Below are 22,866 nucleotides of genomic sequence, written 5' to 3'. Positions count from 1 at the left end.
GGCTTCCTTGCCTAGGTCAGACTCTGATGCTTGCCGGAACATCCTATTTTGGGATGGGGATCTGGCTGGTCTGTATCTGCTGCTGCTACTGGAATGTATATGAATGAAATTTTGCACATGCTCCTCTCCTCTCTGCTTCCTCTTTTGAGCCTGCTGTTTGTACTCTTTGCTATAGAATCATGCTACGATCAGAATCCCCACCCCACACTTTGATTGTCCATATCTCACTGGCATCTTGTTTCATTCCAGCTGATACCAGCACTCATTTGGCATGTGTGTGAGAGAGAGCGTGGGAAAGGGAAAAACTCCATTCCTAGTTGTAATAGGCATGAGGAGGAACAGTTGTCAGAGCGTGGCACAGTATGAGTTATCACCCATTGGGTCAGAAAATGGCAAAATGAGATGGCTTAGTCCTGGCTAGCAGCAGTATCAGCAGGACTGCACACTGCACTTGCAGACTGGCCAGGCTTCCCACCGGAAGCAGAAGTAAACCATATTTGGAATCTTTTAATTCCCTGCTCCTCTTCTAATGTTCTATCAGCTCTTCCTCCCATCTCCCCCTATGCATGCTCAGCTGATGTATTATTGTTTTGTTCTTGTCCTTCCTTCACCTCTCAAACATGCAACCTGAGTGGATGAACTGGGCTTAGATCATTGGAGCATTCCTTGTTCTCGTTAATATGTGAACAGTCCCCTGACAGGTGAGTGGCCCCTGCTCTGGATGTTGTGTCCAACAGAGTATTGGCACACTGATGAGCAGACAAAGAAAGGCAGAGGCAAATGCTGGCAATTTATAGTTATGCCGCATTCTTGTACATTTCTTGCCAGCCTAAACAATCTCCCTCTCACACTGCACAAATCTCTCTTAATCCTTTGGCTAGGCCTTTGTGGCAGCTTTGCATGTCCAGTTTCCAAACATCGAATTCTGCATAAAATAGGTTGCAGAAGCAGAGGGAAGCAAAAGATGAGTGATTAGCCAGATTCCTCTTTTCCCTGATTCTGTGGTCTCAAACAATAGGATCAGTGTGGTGTGTGATGGTGAATCTGTCCTTGGAATCCTATTAGGAAAAAAGCCTTCTAAACAAACCCTTAGGTATAAAACATTGAGTGGTTTGGAATCCTGCCCTGGATCCAGGTCCACATTTTGTGGCTGGCCACTATTTTTATCTGTGATGGGTGGATCCAAATTCTTGGATCTGAATACCCATAGTTCAGATCCAAATCTAGACCCTGCATGTGGGGTGCTTGTTTTTTCTTTGTTCTCAGTTTATGATTCATCCTACCTTTTACTCTCTCTCATTTTAAATTAAAGATGAAATCAGACAGGGTCCTGCTCCAAAGGCCAGTCCTGCTCAAAATGCATGAGGGTCAATAAAGTTCATCCTTTTGCCAGGTAAAGCCAATAGCAGCCAGGGATGGCTTCAACATCTAGGGGTTCCTCTCAATCAATCAAACACAACTGGTTCGACCTCCAACCCAGTGTGCCTCAGACCACCTCTGTGTGCCTCAGAAAGACAATGTTTCCCCACCCACAAGCACAGACTGAGCATAGAAAAGAGATTTTTAATAAAAGGGAGGGAAATAACTTAACATTTAATAAACAGGGTCCATAAATATAAATCACGAGTAACAGTCCCACCCCAAGTAGGTTGGGCAATGTCCTTTTCCTCTTAGGTTCTTAAGTCCTGCAATGTAAATGTCCCCTTCGCATGCCCAACCCTTCTCTGCTCCCCACACACAGTTACTCCCCTTGGTCAGTGTAGACCCAGAGTTCAGAGGTACATCCGCAGAGTTTGCCTCCCACCCTGGATGAGGGCAGATAAAGAGGCATCTTACTCACTCGGCTTGTCTCATGCTATCCACCTGTTTGCTGCTCTCTGGCGCCACTCTGCTGACCATTTGTCATGCTTTGCCACTGCTGCCCTGGTGGCTGCTTGTTGCACCACTGCTGCCCTGCTGGCTTTGTGTTGCATCACTCCAGTGCCACCCTGGCTGGCCTTTCATCACATCCCTCCGCCACTGCCCTGCTTTCTGTCAGTCACCATCCACTGCCATCTACTTATTGGCTGTGGCTTCTGCATATCAGTCTCCAATGATTGGTAACCATATTTTAGCTATCTCTGCATTTAATGCAAAGATAGCTGGTGTTGGGACACAAATTAAGTTGCTTACAATGAATAAAATTCCACTCCATTTGCTGAATATCTAAGAAATCTAAACAAAGCAGGAGCAAACTGTATTTGCATAGACACGCCCAGAGTCTCTTCCCCCTTCCAGCTAGCTGAAAGGGGAAAATCCCTCAGATCCTGCTTACATCATGAAGAGAAAATAGATTATAAATCAGTTCTTCATCTTGAGTTATGTCTTAAGGCTTATTATAGAAATAAAAAAGTCAATTTCCCTGGTGTCTTGCCTGGTGTCAGAATAGCGTCCTCATTTCACATGCCATTTGTCTGGCAGAGGTAAAAGTAAGGGGGTGCAGCCTGGTGTACAACTCTGGCAAAGCTTGGCTGAGTTGTGGTAAAAGCCATCAGGGAGCTATTTAAAGAGCTAGCAAGGACCTGGGTTGCAATAAGACAGTACGGCTACGTCTACATTGGCATCCCTTTCCGGAAAAGGGATGCTAATGAGACGAGTTGGAATTGCAAATCCGCGGGGGATTTAAATTTGCATTTACATGGCTGCCGCTTTTTTCCGGCTTGGGGATAAGCCGGAGAAAAGCGCCAGTCTAGACGCGATTCTCCAGAAAATAAGCCCTTTTCCGGAGGATTTCTTATTCCTACTTAAATCCCCCACGGATTTGAAATTCTGACTCTTCTCATTAGCATCCCTTTTCCGGAAAGGGATGCCAATGTAGACGTAGCCTACCTGTGAAAAATTTTTAGTTACTTTCACTGCTACACTAAAGGGAAGATAGCTCCACCTATCACTTGGAGCTGCTGCTGACTGAAAATCCGAGACCCACTTTCTACCATCAGCTGTGTGTGCACTTATGTAACCACAGGTATAATTTTGCTTGATGTGTGTTTTTAAAGAGGGCTGAAGTGGGGTCTGGGTTAAAGGTAATAAAATCTCCTTGAAAGATCAGCTTCATCCATTTATGGTAATAACCTGTCTCCATCCTGCTTCAGCAGTGGTTTCTGATGATTGATTATACTGAACCAAAATATTTATTACATGAGTTATTTCTTCTATCAGTGTGTTAACTTTACATATGAAAGAAACATGCCAGTTTTAATATTCGATGAAAATTTAATTCCTTAGAGAACTAGTTCAATCCTTCCTGTTTATTTGAGAGACTTTGGGCTTCTCAGGAAGAGACTTTAAAAAAAACCTACCAGACAGCTTAAAATCTATGGTAGTTTTCATTCAGCAAACTGCATGTGAAGGGCAGCTAATTAACTATCATAGAAAGAGCTCAAGACTTCAAAGAATGGAATAATTCAAAAGGAACAAAACTGAGTGTAATTTAGATTCATTCCTGGACCATAGTTCATATACCAACCTGATCACAGCCTCCAGAAGTGTGTCTGATACAAAGAAAAATCAATCCCACCCCCATTCCCAACACTGAGGTTAAAATCAATAGCTTCACCATTTTATTTGCAAGAGCGCATTTCTCCAGATGTCTCTCTTATATCAAAGGAACAATGCTGTTTTTATCCTTCACTGCTCTTAGCCAAGCCAAGAGTTATGATCGTGTATCAAAGTAAACCATCTCCACAATGTGTAAAATCTTATCCTCAAGGATCCACTTCATGTTTAGAAATTCTTCTTACATTTTAACATAATTTTGTCTTATAGTAAAGGGTTGATGGATTTAGATTCTAAACGCAAATTTGAGATCATCATGCTTGTTCTTCAGCTAAGATGCTCCTTGCTCTTCATGTGTTTTCCCCCCACCCCGCACATTTCCATAGCTCTAGCTATGAAACATTTATTTTTCTAAAACAGATGATGTGTGTTCAGGGGCATAACTGGAGATTAACCACTGGGCTGGTGGACCACCTGTAAAGTAGTAAACAATATTTTGCTTATGAAGTAGTCCTGCTTCTAGGAATGCTTATGTAACAGCGGTGTCATCAGCATGGGTTTACAAATTCAGTATCACATGTCCTATTATCTGCTTCACTGCCTTTGTAAATTGCTTGTATTAAAAAGCCATAAGCATGGTTGGGTAGGCCTGTTCTTCCACGTATCAAAACATTAAAAACATATCTTCAAGGGAAACAAAATAACGCTATGAAAGCCTGCATTCCTAAGAAGCACACTGTTGAGGGATTGACTCAGATAATCTAAATAGATTATCCGTTAGTTTTTAAGTGTCAATGGAAGCAGTTGTTCTAATCACAGTTTCTCCTTTTCAGGGAGTTTTCAGTATTTGTATCCAGTGACTTAATCACACAGGGAAAAAAAAATAGTACAGGTGAACCTGTCAAGTTCTGCATCCTCAGGACCTTATCAGTGCCAAACTAGGGATGTGAATGTTTAACTGGTTAAGGATAAGACTTACCAGTTAAGGTTATTCGGTGGGGGCTGGAATCTGCAGCAGGTGAAGTGGGGGTGCTCCAGCTCAGTGGTAGGCAGGGGGGGGGTACTCCAACCAGGCTGGAGCAATTCCCCCTTTGCCCGCTCTCCCCTTTAATCGGTTAACTGGTTAAAAAATACTAAGGGACTGAGCCCCCTCCTTGCTATGCTCACCATCCCCCCTCTCTCTGGGGTAGGTCTCTGGCTGGGGGGAGGGTGCAGGAGTGGGCTGAGGGCACAGGGTCTTGGTGAAAGGGCTGAGTGAGGGGACTGGGGTACAGGGTGTTGGTGGAGGGGATGCAAGGGGGATTAGGGTGCAGAGTCTCAGCTGAGAGGGTCTGTGAGGGGACTGGGGGGTTTGCAGTCTTGGCCCTGGGTGCGTGTGAGGGGACTGGGGATGTGGGCGGAGAAGCTTCATGGCTCTCGCCCCACTGGGAGGGGAGGCCTCGCAGCTCCCCACCCCCAGAGCACGGGGGAGGCGTCATGGCTCTCTCACACCCCCAGAGAATGGGGGAAGAGGGAGGTCTTACAGCTCCCGTCACCCCAGAGCACAGGGGAGGAGGGAGGCCTTGTGGCTCCTCCCTCACCCCCTCCGGCGCACGGGGGAAGGAGGAAGCTGCGCAGCTCTTCTCCTCCCCCCCCCCCCCCAGCATTGTGGAGGAAGGAGGCTGGCAGCTGAGGATGGAGGGGCCTTGAGCCCAGAGTGATGATGTCACTCTGTCATCCCAAAGGAAAATATATAAGATATTTAACCGGTTAACCAATTAAATGGGAATTTACATCCTTATGCTAAACCAGAGAATGTGCTGAACCACAGGATTGTCAATATTGTCTAGCAGTATTAACAACACTTCCACTGCTTACTGGGCTCTTAGAAGACATTTAGGGGCAAATTAGAGCTAAATAACAGCACAGAACACTGAGATCTAGATGTGGGCTGTAAACAAACGTTATGGGACATGGAAAACTTGGCTACTCCCATGATAAGTGGCCATACAGCTAACTAAAATCATGCTGGATTGTGGATGTTGCTGGACCAGCGTGTGCTGGTGTAGAGAGGTTCAACCTGTATTTGATAAACATTTAAAATGACAGATATCAGCCATTTCTGATATCATTCTAGTTTACTTGATCCACTTCAGTAACAGAACTGTAGCTGTCCTAAATGTGGATCCCCGTCTATCAACTACTATGTCTGGGGAGGGATAGCTTAGTGGCTTGAGTATTAGTCTCCTAAAATCAAGGTTGAGTGTTCAATCTTTGAGGGGGACATTTAGGGATCTGGGGCAAATCTGTTGGAGATGGTATTTGGTCCTGCCTTGGGGGTAGGGGACTGAATTGGATGACTTCTCAAGGTCCCTTCCAGCTCTTAGGTATATGCTGCCTCACTCCTGCACTGATAGTTGGTTGATTGTATTTGTTTCATCCTAGCTGTGTATGCTAGCATTCAAAATATGATTTTATAAACATCAGACCACACAGAACTTTTTGCTGGCATTAAAATTATATATACCTAAATTCCATTTAATGTAGTACTTGATATTAGGTCACCAGTAGGGCTCTGCAACAAATAAGATATAAATAGTACTGTGTAAGGCTAATCATTACAATAACCATCCATGTCAATGTAGACTGCTGGTACAATTCTACATTGAACAGAATAGGAGATGGGATTCTTCCCCAACTTTGTTCTAACTCACAAAGAAAGAAATAACTGTTTTTTTCTCTTTTGTGCAGCATTATTAATCAAATTGTAACTATTCATCATTTATAATGGACCAATTCTTCTCAGTTTCTCTCTGCAAATTAGTTGTGATGTACTTTCCCCTTGCCCCCTTCCACAGATGTGATTTCAAACTAAAGGAAACCAATTTTACAAAAAATCCAGATAAATCTGTTTTCTAGATAAGCTTTGAGTCAAGTAAAGTTGGTGAGAGCAAGTGCTGACAGAGAAAAGCTTGTTTACTATATTTTTTAAACCGGGTTTCTCTAAAATTGGTTTAGTGCCCCAATATGACTGAGGAAAGCTGCAACCAAGTTTGAATAGGTCTGCACAATTGGATGAAGGAAACTGGACGGGAATCCCTAAAGACTGGAAATACTTTTCAGATTACTTTGCAAAAAAAAAAGTGAGCAAAATGTTCCAACACTTGAATTTCACTAATGCCCACAAAGCCATTGCGAAGGATCATATTAGTGTTTTAGGCCCTAGTCCTAAGCTAATGAAACCAGTGAGAGTCATTGGAATGACTTCAGTGGGCACTGGATGATGAATAATGAGAAATGATAAAACAGCAAGAATAATACATAACAAAATATACTTTATCTGGATATAATTTTATAGTATCCAATTTTTGTCATCTCCATGTAAATCATGTTCTGAGATGGTTGGCACAGTTACACCACAGTCGTCGTCTTTTTTTTCCGAATTGTGTTTTGATATAGGGGGGAAGTAATTGAAGATAAAATATCCTACCTATAAATGGGATATAGTTTGCAGTAGCAGATAATTGCAAATTATCTTTACAATGCAGAAGACATTTTGCTACTGAAATCTCAGCATTACATTGAATCTGATTTGTTTTATCCATGCTGTGCTAGTGTAAGGGAAAATATAGTCAAGAAGGGAACAAATGGTTTCTTTTAGTAATCTTCAGATACTTTTAAAAACTATTTTTGGTGGCAGAAAAGCTGATAAAGAAAACCCATCTAAGAACATATAAATAAGGGGTTAAACACATTTGGTTTCCACTGAGAAAACTGATCCATTTGGTTTTCTCTTTTAACTTCATGAGATGGTTGGGAAATATTAAAGACTAAAGAATGCTCCCTGTTACTATATAGTCACGAAGAAGGAAAGCATACAGTACCACACAGAAACAAGCCACTCATTCAAAATGTATATGTTTACTACATTAGATGTGTATACATTTGGCTTATGAAAAGACTTTATGGATTCATCTAAGGAAGTTCACATCTAATACATTAGGTTACATTACTGAGTGACATCTCACAGGTGCAGAATTTTTGTACTTTGCTGATCCAGGGCATTAATAGATAAGGAAAAAATAGACAGCCAGCATTTATTTGAATGTCTAGAAAGTATCTGAGTTCAGCTAGCAGATCGGTTTTACAAATCAAAAAGCATGGTGCAATTGAGACATATTAAAAAACTAGGTAAAGGGCCAGAAATGAAGAGTGCAAGTAAAATAAAACGATTTAGGATGAAAGATAACACAGCACATTCTGAGTAGGTATATAGTGGTGCAGCTATGTTAAAGTCAATAGAGAGTATATTGCAGATCTAGCCCATAATCTGTAAGGATAAGCATTACATCTATTTTTCTGTGACTTGCAAAGGATAAGTATTACATCTGTTTTTCTGTGACTTCCATTCTAGCTATCACTGTAGTATCTAAGTGCCCCTACAACTGCAATGACCTTAAGGAAGATTTAATTCCAAATATGACTAAATTTTTAGCACCTCAAAATCAAGAGAAAAGTGGGGCAATTATGGAGGAACAAGTTGAAAATAATTTGTATAGATCAGAGCCTAAAGTGTATGCTAAGTGGCTCCTGACATTCCATGTACAGTCTGAGAGGAGGAAACTAGGGACTAAAAAGAACCATAATGGCCATAGTCTCTTTTACACACTACAGGACAAAGACTGAGGAATGATCACAGTGAATTAAAGTAATGCCAGCCACATTTTACAGCAGTTGTATTAGCAGCCCAAATCTAGGGATGGGGGGGGGGGGGCATATGGCCTACTGATATGCTGGCACTATCCTTTACTTGTGAGGTGAAGTTCTGATTGTTTTGTTTTGTGGAGGATAGAGATAGACATGATAATGAAGAGTCCTGTGGCACTTTAAAGATTAGGAGATTTATCTGGTTATAAGCTTTTGTGACAAAGTGGTTTTTACCCACCCAAATAAATCTGTTAGTCTTTAAGGTACCATGGGACTCCTTGTTGTTTTTGCAGATACAGACTGACATGGCTTCCCCTCTGAGGGTACGTCTAGACTACAGGCTTCTGTCGACAGAAGTTTTGGCGACAGATACTGTCGACAAAACTTCTGTCGACAAAGAGCGTCTAGACTACATTGAGTTCTGTTGACAAAGCAAGCTGCTTTGTCGACATGGTAGTGTAGACGCAAAGGACAGTTTACATGCAATAACACCTTCTGTCGACAGAAACTCTGTCGACAGAAGGCGTTTTGCCTTGTAAAATTAGGTTTACCAGCGTCGACAAAACTGCTGAGTTCTGTCGGCGTTATGTCGACAGAACTCAGTGGTAGTGTGGACGCAGGTATAGTTTTGTTGACAAAAGTCCACTTTTGTCGACAAAACCCTGTAGTCTAGACACACCCTGAGACTTGATAGAAATTATGATTGCCAAGGGCAATCAAAATTATTCAGAGCTTACTGGGGAGTTGTGAAAATTAGGTCTGACCTCGGTAGCTAAGAAAAAAATATATAATAATGGTGATTTTTCCTAGTGGTGTACTAGATCCAGAACAGGAGAGGACTGTACTAATCGAAATAATTAGTTTGAGGAAAAAGACTGTCAAGAATGAGAACTCCTTGCCTGAAGTTGAGGAGGAATAGAAGTAGTATCCTCCAGTTCAGGCTGAGGATCTGTATTCACACAGTTGAGTCTCTACTGTTGTGTAAAGAACAAATTGGCATGGCCAGCCACAGCACTGAGAGCTGAGCCTACTGCTTTTATATCCTTGAAATTGGGGGTTGCATCCCTTGTTAATGTGACTCAGTGTCTGCTAGATTGTCATCACTGAATCCTGCCTTCTCACACATCCATGTAACCCCATTCATTTCAGTGAGGTTGTGGGTATGAGCAAAGGCTCAGTTTGGCCTGTGAGGCTTAGCTCCATAGCACTGTGTGGCTTTAAGCCAACAAAGGTTTTGCAATGCCTCCTCTTTCTCTTTTGAATAATCATTAATTTCTAAGTGCATTACCTCATATTCTGGCTACAACCCAGACGTGTGCACCCTGAAGCAAAAAGAAAAATGTTTTACTATGTGACTCATTGATCCATATTTTATTTTATTTTTTCATGATGAAATCTGCAGTTTAAGGAAAATCAATTCTCTTTTAGTAGCTGTTGGGAGAGGTTAAAATAGTACATGGCAGACGGTGCATTTTAATTGCTAAAGAAATTGAACTATCAGGCGGCTGCTGCTGGACACTTGGAATAAGGTGTGAAAAGATCTATTTCTCTATATATTTGCAGCTTGGGTGCATGGTGACCCCAGGAAGGTGGTCTATCCAACTGACAGCTATGGGCAGTTCTGTGGCCAGAAGGACACTGTAAATGAGTGAGTACTCAGAGCATTCATTTAGCTTTCTTTCCCATGCAGTGTGAATGAGAAATGAGGCATCAGCCCTCAGCCTCCTGGTAATTAAATTGGGAGCCTGAAAAAGAAACAGTCTCCACCCTCACCTTTCTGCATTTATTCCAGTTAAGGTTTCTGAAAAAACTCAGTTGATCAGTGGAGATTTAGACCTGATTTATTACCATAATGCAGCTGTTTGCATAGTATGGAGGCTGTGATTAATAAAATATCATTATAAAGTATACCTTGTGTCATTAGGGGCAAAAAGAGCCATATTTTAAAGTCTCTTTATAAGAGATGAAGACTCTGATTAGCTGCAACTGCTCAGGTTAGGACATTTAACTAATATGCCCTTTGAGAAATCTTTATGTTCATCCCTGGGGAGGAATAACCCCAAATTATGGCAGACTGCTTCTCGCTTTGTATAAACTAGCATTTCCTTGCTCAGCAGGTATTAAGTACCAAACAGCTGCTGAAAGTAAGAAGAAGAGAACTCTCATTGTCAGTTGCTAGCTACCTGCTGACTTTTTTCTTCTACAGGGACATGTGGGCTGAGTTCAGGTTTGGGAGACAGACAGCTCTGACACTGACTCCCTTTGTGGCCTTGGGCTAGCATCTTAAACCAACTTTATTTTCCAAGCTCTAAAATTTGGGTGGCAATTTCTAGCACAACTGGGGGACTGTGCGGATTAGTTAATCTGTTAGTATCTGTGAAGTACTTGCAGATTAAAATAGCTAAATATAGTATGTTGAAACATTATTTCTATGAAAACCTAAGTTGGATCCACAAAACCGCATTAAAGGGAAGGGTTTTTTTAAGTTTGCATTAAACACCCTTCACTTCATTATCACTGATGCTAAATCCAGTTCAATGTAGGCAGCAAGGAAAAGCCCACAGCTGATACAGCTTTTCTGCTGCCTCTTATTTCTCCTCCCATTCAGCTTACAGGAGTAGAACAGAAGAAGTAAGTGTCCAGAATTGCAGCCAGAGGGGCTTCCATCAGGCCCAATGCATGGAGACAGGGAGGGATGTGCAAGACCACCTGGGTTAGGATTCCCTCCCAACAGAGAAGAGAGCAGAGGAGAAGTCTGGTGGCAGTCTGTGCCACTTGCTCCTGCAGGATCCTGTATGGAGCTGGGGAGAACTGCAGGGAAGGTGGCCAGAAGGATTTCCCTTCTCTTGCATAGGGAATGAAACTGCCAGGAGAAACTGCCCCAGGCCGGAGTTATAGGGGGATCAGGAGAGGTAACTGGGACAGAGGCCAACCCTTCCATGGGCCTATGCAAAGCAGAAAGGATGCAGAAACTGGACTCTGCCTCTCACACCTGCACAATCCACCACAGGACTAGGAGAAGGAGAAACAAGTAGTGACATTGGTGGCTGAGGGCTTTCTTCCCCTTGGGAGAAGCAGAAGGATTCTTTTGCATTCACCCCATTTTCTGTTGTCCATTGTACGTGTTCTCTATATCTGTTGTTTGCTCGCTCACTTATTTTCCTTCTCTGTTACTTGGCTCTTCCTCTTTACCTGTATGTCATCCTTTCCCTGGTTCATACAAACACAAATCCTCTTTCCCTCTCTTTTCCCTTCCTAAGAGGCTTGGGGCTGGGAGCTGGCACTCAGTTTCCATGTTGAGGAGCTTGCTATAAATTGGTAATTCAGAAGTGACACGGGATCATTTGGCCAGTGGCCACCAGAGAGCTTATGGCAGCACTAGTGTCAGAGGCAGCCAAAGGAGCCCCTCTAAACAATCACAAACCAGCTTTTCACAGGCCCCAAGGACCAGTCCTGCACAACTGTAGTATCAGGCATGACTTCCTCAACATTTATTTTAAAAAAATCCCCTGATCAACTTTCATCTCTAATGACAAGCTGCCAAACCCAGGGGTCCTGCAGTGCCTTCATTTTTCCCACTGAGTAGCCCACAACATAGCCCCCATGGGGGGTGGGGTTTGTAGAACCTAAAAGTTTGAGCTAGGTTAGTGGGCCTCCCAAGCAGGCTTTGATATCTGCATGCTGCTTTCCCGTGGAGAGTGATGGCAGTCTCTTTATTATGAGTCTTGTGCCTATATTAATAGCTTCAAACATTCAGCACAAATATTGCATTGAAGTCCATATTTCAGAAATCATGTCACATAAAGCCAAGCCTGGATCCATAGATCATCTGACAAAACAACTGTGCTGCAATGAGTTTCACACAGTCAAATTAATTCCACCTTGTGTTGCCTTCTGTATCTCTCTAGGGGAATTCTGCACCTTTTCATTTCACTGTACTCCACCCATTCATCTCCATATAATCTCTCAATTTGTTGTGCTTCATATAGAAAATAATGCTAGCACAGAATATAATATGCTTTAAAGGAGTCTGCCATACACGTTTAATCTTCGTTGTCTCCACTAATATCAGCGGTCAGTCAAACACATCAAAATGAGAGTAAAACAATGTGTTAATAGCATGAGCAGCTCACAAATGGTACACACTCCAAGAGAAATTATACAGACATATGATATTTCAGCCCAAAATTTACTTTGTTGATTTGAAGACACAACAGCTAAGGGTTGGGTTATATTTGTCAAGAGTGTATGACTGCTTTCTTAACTAGTATGTGACTGAGCATGAGTGAGTGAAAGCCTCCTGACCTCTAAAATGTCAGACCAGATGAACTATTCCCAGTTGCACAGAGAGTTGCAGTTTGCTACGCTTATGTATTAGGGGTCAGAGTGGGTCTTGAAGGTACAGCCATGTAGTGGGGGAGAGGCAGCTGTGTTGTCAGAGGGTTCTGGAGGAATCTCACGCATCAGTGGGTTCTCCATTACTTTTTCAAAAGTTTCAGAGGAGTAGCCATGTGTTAGTCTATAACTGGAAAAACTTAAAAAACAACAAATAGTCTTGCAGTACCTTAGAGACTAAAAAAATGTAGATGGTATCATGAGCGTTCATGGTTAAAACTCACTTCTTCAGATGAATGGAGTTTTGTGGGCTGTGCTCACAAAAGCTCATGATACCATTTACATTTTTTGTTCGTCTCTAAGGTGCTGCAAAACTTTTTTTTTTTTTTAGTTTTTCCGTTAGCATGCAGTCCCTTCACACACAACTAACTTTGCTGCCTACTATGGAGGGGGAGGACCATGGCCTTGTCTAAACCGGCTCCTTTTGCAGAGGTTTCCCATAGAGCTGCCTGCAGTACAATTCTGTTGCACAGCAACTTTTGAGATTTCAAAATTTGTTTTCATTTTACATGGCAATAAAAATGTTCTGGCCAGCTCTTGTCTCCACTGCTACTGATACAAGTCTACTGCAGTAGCTGCATGCCCAGACCACATTGTCCTGGTCCTGGCATAAAAGTGAAGGGTCAGAAGGCTGCTGCTTCTTCCTTTTCTCCTTATACACTGCCAGCCACAGTCTCACCCTTGCTTCTGGCCAGTACTTGGGTTTGTAAGTTGCCTAGGTGTTCCTGCTTTCCTAGGCAGCTGCTTCAGGTTTTGAGTAACAAAACACTCTTGATTGATTTTTGGTGCCACCTTCTGTGTGCTGTATGTACCAGCATATGCAGGTGTACAACAGAACATGAAAAGGTGGTCTGGTTTGCCATGTAGCTAGCCTACCAGTTCTGGGCCATCCTCTAAGAACAAGTGGATGTCAGCTAAGGCTCCTGTGGAGGAAACCACTTCTCACAATGAAACAAAGGAATTTGACTAAACATACATATAAGTTTGGGCACTTCTGTTTTTGCTTGATTTTCATTTCTCACCTGGAATTTGCAGTATCCTTTTAGGATAAGAATATTTAAAATTGATCGTGTCCATTGTAAATCTGTCTGTGGTATGTGAGTACTATGGATATTAACCAATACATATTCAAATAGTTATTTTTATTCCTATTTCTCTTTAGGAACAAGACCATTTTGTTTTACTTTAACATTCTGAAATGTGCCAGCCCAATAGTGCTAATAAACCTACAGTGCCCTACAACACAGGTAGGTGAAAAATAAGAAGAAAACATTCTCACTGCCTTCTCACTTATTCTTGCTTAAAACTTGACAAAAGTTATTTGATTAACTAGTTACATTTTGTACAATATAGTTTGTATTGTAGAGTTCAGTGTGTATAAACACGTTCCAGAGTACACTGCGTAGCATATTCAGTGTATATTGTTAATGAATAGCAGGAGAAAATAAATAGAAATGCATAGTAGTGTTTGTTTTTGGATTTAAAATGGAAAAAATTCCCAGGATGAGTGTGAGTGAATTTGACTAGCTGGCATTCATGGATATAACATGAGTGATTGTACAGCAATATAATTAGTGCTTGTTGTTATAGCCATGCTAGCAGACTTACCCAGCATTGTCGGGTCCTTCAGGGCAGGGCCTTGGGGATGTGTGTGTATGTGGGGGGGGGGGGGTATGTGTAGGAGACCGGCAGTGGGAGCAGGGAGGAAGCAAGATTGAGGGTTGGGGGCCGAGGAAGAGCTGCCAAGAGCATGTTCTTTCCCCTTCAGGTGTGCTCCACAGGGCTGAAATACTGAAACCTCTCTAGTCCTGTTGAGCAGAAGCTCTTACTCCCACACCCAGTCCAGTGGGTGGAGAATGAATGGGGTGGGGTGTAGGGCAGGGATATAAAATCCCATTTAATTGGTTAACTGGTTAATCGTAATGTTGAATGGTTTACTGATTAAAGGGGCAATGGGCGGAGGGGGGTCTTCATCCCAGTTGGAGCGCGCACACACACGCACACTGTGGACAGGGGTGCTCCAAATGTCCAGTAGAGCCCTGGCTTGCAGCATACCCAGGCCTGCTGCTGGCAGGGGCTGCTCCAACCAGGCTGTGTGTTGATTTGTGGTGCTGTGGCCTTGATTTTACTACCTAGCATGCTGGGGCAGTCTCTTAGGTTACAGGGAAAACTGCATAATATTAAGAAATACAGAAGTTAGTGCTACTGCTGTTGTGCAATGCCCTCTTGGATAGTGTCTTGTGCTGTAATTAAGTAGTCACTGCTGTGAAGCAAGCCAGGTGGAATGTTTGTCATAACCAGGTTGTATCTTAATGTATCTATTTTCAGGTTCACAACAGATCTGTGAACCTGGAGAGGGGTTTTTGACCTTTTCTAATCTTTGGATGATAATTCAGATGAAAGGTTTTAATCTCCAGCTGTTGTGAAAATGCTGAAGACCCACTTTGACTAGACACTTCACATGGTGACTTTTAGAGGAGGTTGTGGTGGTCCCCCAAACTAGATCATTTACCTGAGTGAGCCCAGGCATGAGAATCAGAGAGGGCCTGAGTTTTGTTCATACTTGTGCTAATGCTGCCAGGCCTTGTTAATACTCTGGGTTATAGACAATGTTTTACAGACAAATGTTTAAATGTTGCCTTGCAAACCCCCTGTGTGGCAAATATCAGTGCCAGTTTTACAGATGGTGATTCATTGTCTGAACAAGGATAGAGTTCAGGTTTCCTCATTCCCTGGCCCAAGGCTAATCCTCTAGACTTTTGTATCCACCAAGTCCTGGCCTGTGGCTTAAAATTCTCTTTCTGGTATGGACATTTCCTCAAATGTTCATTATGTTAAAAAAAATTGCTTAAGGCTCTTGCACGCTATGTCCTTAAGGGTAAATTCAATTCTTCCTCCTGTAAACCGCTGAAGTGGAGTGGGTCCAGACAGAGTAGCTTTGTAATGAGTGCAGTTTTTCTGAAGCCACTGCTTTCTAGAGAGGCGGGCTTTGTGTGTGCTCAGGCAGAACAGACCAGCGGCCCATTGATCCACAAGGCCTGCATAGTGAGTGCTTTACTTATTCCTGGCTCTTACTTTCTCACACACATCTTGCTTATTTTGGCTTTCGTTGGCAGAGATGTGACTTTCATCCTTGGTATGTGTCGCTTTGACATGGGTGGGAACTCTGCAAGGGCAGTCGACTGCCTTTCATTTGGAACAATCCCGTAAAGATTGCTTCACTTGACCAGCATCATTGAAAGTGGATTTGACTGACGCTCCTGTAGAAGAGAGTGAAGCAATTTTAGCTTCATGAGATTTTATTGATCAAAGTTGTCTTTATAAGTGCACTGAAAAAATGTCTTGTGCCATGCCACATGTCTTGTGCTGCTGCACCACCATATTCATATCTAGGGCTGCCTGTGCTTAGGGAGTTAGATCAAGGCCATTCAGAGAATTTTTTCATGTGTGTGTTCAATACAAAGTTTTAGTAAGTGAAATTAAACTGTCCATGTGTATCAGAATGTATGGAGTTTACCAAGATACATGGAGGTGGAGTGGTCAGGAGAGAGAACGTGGGGAGAGATTTGAAATGGTCTCTTCTCAAAAGCTTTAAAAAGTGTTTATCTAGAGAATCTAACAAGAGACAAACGACAGTGTCCCTTTCTAAAAGCTTCAGTAAGCATTGCTCCAGGCAATTTGATAAAACTGGCACTTTTATAGATGGCCACTTTTTATCTTGCTGTTTTGATGGTATGAGTAAATTGTTTCAGGGGGGCGTGAGGATGTTGTTTTTTGTTTTGTTTTTTCCAATATATCATTATGCAGTTTCTTTTCTTACAGCTTTGTGTCTCGAAGTGCCCAGACAGGTTTGCAACATACATAGACATGCAAGCTTCCTACAGATATAACAAAAGTTACTGGGAGTACTACAGGCAGTTCTGCAAACCCGGTTTTAATAAGCCTTTGAAGGTGCGTATTCATATATTAGTACAGAGGGAGCATTCTGCTTTTAACTATACAGGACCCTTACTGTGTGTAACTGGGTCTACTGCCATCCTAATCAGTGGAGCTGTGCCAAATTATCTCAACTGAGGATCTCTTCTGTATTTCAGCTCTGATTTTATCAACAGCTAAGGTCTACTAACCAGGCAAAATCCCCAAATCTTTAAGTGATTACTCAAGGCTCAGTTCAATGGAAAATAGCTGCAGACTTCCCTCGTATGAATTTCGGTGCTATAGGGAATGTCTACCCTGCAGTGTCAGCCCAGATTAGTGGGACTCAAGTCAACTGATCCTGGGTTAGAGAACCCAGAATTTGAACATCTAAACTCACTGCCTGTTAACCCTGTCTGGCATCCACACTTCAGTGCACAGACCCAAGGAAAACTAGGGTCTGTATCCCAGACTCCCTAGTGCCCTCCCATAAGGTGGACCCTCTACCATTTTGACCGTGGTGCTCTGTTCACCTTGCACATTACAGCAAGTTTGAACAGCTGGCCAACACAGCCTTCCTAGCAGTCTTTTTGTCTGTGCGCACCCAGCTATGGAGCCAGCAGCATGGAGAAGGCACCTTTTCAAGCACTTCTCTTGCATGCATTTTCCTTCCCGTGTCAGGAAATGGGCAGAGCTCCCGTGAGATGTTAGGGGTCATTTTGATAGCATTTTCTGACCCACCAAAGGCACCTGACAGAGCAGCAGGAGGAAGACGACTTTGTGGATAACTTGCCCCAACCGCCAGTTTAAAGACACATACATAAGGTCAGCCTGTCTGGAAGCTGTTTTCTATAACCATCTGTAAACTAGCTGCCCCAGACTGCTACAGGTCAGGTGCCAGCCATTTTGGTGTTGGTTTCTGAGGTAGTCAGGCACCGAAGTGACAGGCATAAAAGTTATTCCTGACGTAACTACTGGCTTAGAGAGAATGGGGTTTCCTAACTGGGGCCAGTGATAGGACACGTGTTCCTCAAGGAGCACAAACACATAAACCACAAGGGATGCCCCTCTTTTGTTATGCAGACCTTCATGGACAACAGAGAAGGTCAATGTGGATTGCAGTAGATAGGTTCCTGATGCCAGTGTTTTTTGACAATTGAGAGTCGATATTCATGGACAGGCTGGGATACTATTCCCACAAATGATGTCATAAAATGGAGTTGCTGTCCCTTTTTCTTGAGGGGACTCCTTTTGCCCTGGCTTATGAAACTGTGCCATGATTTAAGGGGACTTGGCAAAAGATGGTTTTATTATGCTGTCAGCAGGTCCAGAATGGCTGCTGAATGTGCTTTTGTCAGACTGAAATCCCATTGGAAATCCACTGTATGCAGCCGAAGCTTTCAGACCTATCATGACTGAACAGTACGGCTGTGTCTACATTGACACCCCTTTCCGGAAAAGGGATGCTAATGAGACACTTCGGAATTGCAAATGCCGCGGGGGATTTAAATAAACATGGCCGCTGCTTTTTTTTTTCGAAACGGAGCTTCTTCGGAAAAAAACGGCAGTTTAGACGGGGATCTGTCGAAAATACACTCTTTTTCGACAGATCCTGTATTCCTCAGGTTTACAGGATCTGTCAAAAAAGGGTTTATTTTTGACAGATCTGCGTCTAGACTGCTGGGTTTTTTTGTTTGTTTTTTGAAAAAAAGTGGCCATGTTTATGCTAATGAAGTGTGGGATATTTAAATCCCTGCTTCATTAGCAATTTCGATGTGCCTAATCTAGCTATATCTCTCTGACGACAAAGAGGTGTAACCTAGACATAGCCTCAGAGAGGATTCTCTCACTCAGAGAGAGTGCAGGTTCTCGCAGGGTGGCACTTACTTCCAGCAGCTCCAGGTTAGCAGTGCAGCAAGGCCAAAGCAGGCTTCCTCCCAGCCTCAGCCCCACACGAGAGCCCTGTGCAGATACAAATATCTATCTGTGGATAGACATTGGTATCTGCTGCTCCACAGGGCTCTGTTTCCAGGAGACTCTGTGGCCAGAAAAGAGGAGCCAGTGCCTTATGCTGGCAGGTCCTCCCAGCTGTGCAGCTGCACTGCACTGAGCCTTGTCAGTAGTCGCTTCTCCTGTCCGGAACTGGACAGTCCCACTGGCGGTGGGGCTGGGAGTAGTGCAGATGCACTGTCAGGAGGAGCTGCTGGCATGGGGTGCTGACTCCTGGGAGCAGGGGCACTGTGCTCTTCTTCTTTGGCTGCAGTGTCTCCTGGGAGCAGAGCCCTGGGGACCAGCGAGTACCAATGTCTATAAGTGGATATTTGTATCTGTGTAGGGCTCTACATGCTGCTCCCAGAAGACTGTGGCTCAAACTCTGTGGTCTCAGGGCTGGCACCACCCCATCAGCTCCCACTGACCACGGTTTTCCATCCCCAGCCAATGGGAACTCTGGGGAGGAGGACAGTGCTTGAAGAGACTGCTGCCTCCCTGCCTTCCTCTCCACACACACGAGAGTGTGCTGGTTGCTCCTGGGCATGGGCCAGCGGCATGAGGCCAGAGCAGGCCAGGAGCCTCCCAAATGCCAATTGTGGTCAACTGGGAGACCAGTCAATCACGATTAACCAGTTGGTGACTGCTACCCTAGAGGGTTTTACATCTGAATCAGCAGGCATTGTAGGAAGTCACCTGTATCTTCGCAGTAATTATTTTTAGCAAGAAAGTTACTCCAGCTTTGCAATGAGATGACAATTTTGAAATACTGTGGGTTTGCATTTGAACATAACTTAATATCCCTCTGACAATAAGAACATCTTGCAACTCTGACATCAGCCTGAGATTAAATTTACCACTTATGTTACATCAGACTTTTTTTTTCTGAGAGAGAGGGACAAAAACATTTGCCCAGCCACCTCTAATTCTGAGACGGGTCTGATGCCTCCTGTGTAGTTTTTTTTTTAAATCTTATTACCATTAGAAAAGTCATCATAAGCATATTTTATTCCTGATCCATGATCATCAAGGGTTACTTAGGTCTCTTACTTCCATTCTTAGAGTGTTACGCAGATGCACCAGTCAAATCATCCGAAGAGATTAAGACACAAATGAAGGAAAATGGGACATTTTCTTGATTGTAAAGATGTCACAGATTGAGCAGGTTTTATTTGTTCTGCATTATATTCCACAACTTCTCTTTGGTTTTTTTTCTTTTAGTCTGTTGCTCAAGTTATCCGTGATGAAGACTGTCCTTCGATGATCATTCCAAGCAGGCCTTGTAAGTAGTTATACTTTTTGCACATGTCTCAGCGGAGGATTGGTGTGAATATTATTAAAGTGAAGCTCCACTCTGAAAAGATACCCTGATATTGGCACCATGGGGCTCTGCATTGGCTGTCAGAGTGGTCAAGTCAATGTTATACAGTAGACTTCCGATAATCTGGAACCTATGGGACCTAGGTAGTGCCGGATTATCAAATATGCCGGACTATCAGGAGATACTATAAGATGGTTATATATCTACTGTATACATTATATACTGTATATAAAGTGTTCTTAACCCTTTTTATTGTACATACTGTACACAGTATACTGTAATGTGTTCGTTTTTTAAGCCTTTTTTACCCTTTTTGCTCAGTTCAGCTGCTACCGCTGTTACCTTGTGACTCATTTTTTGCCAAAGCTCACTCACTAGGCTCTTGCCATTTTGATGCCGGATTATCAGGAGTGCCGGACTATTGGATGCCGGACTATTGGAGTTTTACTGTACTGTGTAAACATATAAATGTGTTTTTTCTAATATCCATCTGTAAAATCTCAACCTGGGATCAGGTCAGGCTGTATTCTTTCTGCCTCATGAATTATCCCCAGTAATGAGGACTCTGCAGACTGATTTACACCTTCAGAAATACGTGGGCAAACAGCCCTCTTGTCTTTGGTGAAGAGCATAGGTTCAGTAAGGGCATAATATGGCCCTGCAATCACATGTACATGTGGAGGTGCAGGCATAATATGGCCCTGTATTTGGAGTTTAGATTATTTTGGAGATTAGATCATTAGGCTTTAACCTTCTATAGCATTATAGGCTCTGCAGGGCTGAGAGGTTAAAAAGGAGCATTGAGTTTTTGAACATAGGTTGTACATCTATAAACAGGGACTTTCTGGTCCGGCAACATCTGTGGTTATTTCAGCATCAGAGAGTCCCAGTGTGCTGGAGTGAAGGAAGGGGGACTGAGTTCAATGTGGGCAAATGAGGGGAGCGGAAGGAGCAGATGGGGGGAGGAAGCCAGGAAGCCCGGCGCATGGCTCAGCTGGGCTGCCAAGTGAGAGAGAACTGGGAAGCTGGTGTGCTGCTCAGCTGGGCTGTGAGGTGGGGGGAAGGTCAGGAAGCCCAGTGGAGTGGCAGGGCAGGGGCAGGGGCCGGCAACAGGTGGGCCATAAATGACCTCGCCTGGTCCAGCAAAATTCCTCACCCAGACCAGAGGATGCCAAACCAGGGAGGTCCAACCAGTACATACACCAGGTCCAGTACTGATCCCAGTTACAGGAGTATGATCCAAGAGTCTCTTGATGCAACAAGTCTTTAATTATTTAGCCACAATGGAACAGTTTCAACAGCAGAGACTGAGAGAGCCCTGCATCTGTATATCCCCTAGCTAAGTGGTTAGAGCACTTCTCTGATCCTAGCTCAAATCCTTGCTTTATGGGAATTGCACTTGGGTCTCCCAGATCCCAGGTGAGTGCTCTAACTCTAGACTAGAAGTCATAGCCTGATCTGGCACCTGATGGCCTCTGAGCATATTGGACCTCAGCGTGAGATAGGCAGGGGAGTGCCTACCTTCACCTGATTTGTGGATTGCACTGGGACTTACATGGGAGATAGGTGTCTGGATACTTAAAGGGAGACAGGACTTGTCGCCAGCAGAGACAGAAATTCAGGCACTGAAGGAACTTTACCATGAAAATTTAGGAGCCAAGTGAGTGCCGGCTACAAGGCTAAGCATCTGCCAGCTGGGAAATTTGTGGATTGTAGTGATGTCTAAAAATGGCACTTAGGCACCTAGCTCTGGCATTTAGGATACAAAATACCTTTGTGGATCTGGGCCTCACTGGTGATCTGGAATGATTTACACATAGCTATAGGTGGATTTGGTGGCAAAAACAAAGTGGAATTTGACAAGAGGTAAATGTATGTTATTACCCACCTTGTTCATTATTTAACAGTTCTTAAAAGATGTTTTCCTGACTTCTCCACAAAGAATGGGATTCTGACGGTGGCAAATCAGACGACATTCAAAGATGGAATAGGGAAAACACGAAACGTAACTGATCTCAGGGAAGCTGCAAAGTAGGTTTTTCCTCCCTCTCATATGTTTCTTTTGTGTGATCCCTTTTGTGTATGTTTCAGGTCAATGAATTAATGTATAGGTAGACAAGAAATCAAAATGTAGCAGATGACTGAAATTAACCAAGTGAGACATTGTAATAAAGTGACAGATCTGTATTCAATGCTTTTAAAATTCAATACCAGGAAATTAGATGAGGAGCTTTTTATATAGCACTTTTCCATTTAATTTGGAGGTGTGTTGTTTCTGACACATTAGTTTTAGGAGCAGGTCCTCACTGACATCAATGGAGTGATGACAGTTTACACCTGCTTAAGGACCTGCCCTCTGATTTTTAACACCTGTCACAAGGAGTGGGTATCCTAGCCAATGATGTGGGACTGGTGGTATTTGGGAACCTCTCAAACCTCTCCAGGTTAAAAGCCAGCAGAGCGGTGGGCAATACAATGGTGGTGGTTTGCCAAGGTTAGCCCTTGGCAGGCTGCTGCTACTATATTTATCTATGCCTCCACTGGTACAGGCAATCAGTTGCAGCTCCCAATGGGAGTGGCAGGAAACGGTGCAGACCAGGACACCGCTTCTCACATCTCCCGTTGGCTGGGAACCGAGATCCATAGCCAACAGGAGCTGTAATCACATATACCTGTGGAGGTGCAGGTAAAGATAGCAGCAGTGGCCCTCCAGGGGCTAACCCTAGAGAACAGGATCTAGCTTGCGGGTTCGTACTTGCCCACTCTTGCACTAGCATCTATCATTCTGGGCCTGAGCCAGGAAACAAGGGAACTGCTGGCCCAGAGCAGCTTCTCCAGCTTCTATCAAATCCTCCTTCAGTCTAGCTCTTCCCTCAAACCTAACAATGCCCCCTCTCTTGCCTCACCAGTCCTGACTTCAGAGCTCACAGTTTGCCAAGGCCTTTACTCCAACTGTCCCCCACTATCATAAAGCCCTAGCTTTATTTCTGCCTTGCATTGTCCTGGGGAAATTTTTCAATGTCAGC

At 43.5% G+C, this 22,866-nt stretch overlaps 1 protein-coding gene across 3 annotated transcripts in view; it reads left to right on the top strand.

The window, feature by feature from the left end:
- Positions 1–22,866, top strand: part of SLC44A5 (solute carrier family 44 member 5) — a 234,804-nt gene that overhangs the window by 172,757 nt on the left and 39,181 nt on the right. For all 3 annotated transcript variants that reach the window (XM_006130408.5, XM_075936275.2, XM_006130407.5), the window contains exons 4-8: positions 9,784–9,868; positions 13,778–13,862; positions 16,438–16,566; positions 19,741–19,801; positions 21,748–21,871. In XM_006130408.5, coding sequence (XP_006130470.1) covers positions 9,784–9,868; positions 13,778–13,862; positions 16,438–16,566; positions 19,741–19,801; positions 21,748–21,871 — 484 coding nt within the window. The remainder of the gene's footprint in view (positions 1–9,783; positions 9,869–13,777; positions 13,863–16,437; positions 16,567–19,740; positions 19,802–21,747; positions 21,872–22,866) is intronic.

Source organism: Pelodiscus sinensis, chromosome 9, assembly GCF_052426305.1.
Source record: "Pelodiscus sinensis isolate ZL-2025 chromosome 9, ASM5242630v1, whole genome shotgun sequence".
Lineage (NCBI taxonomy): Eukaryota > Metazoa > Chordata > Testudines > Trionychidae > Pelodiscus > Pelodiscus sinensis.
The sequence above is the reverse complement of the archived record's forward strand: the minus strand, read 5'-3'. Positions and strand labels throughout refer to the sequence as shown.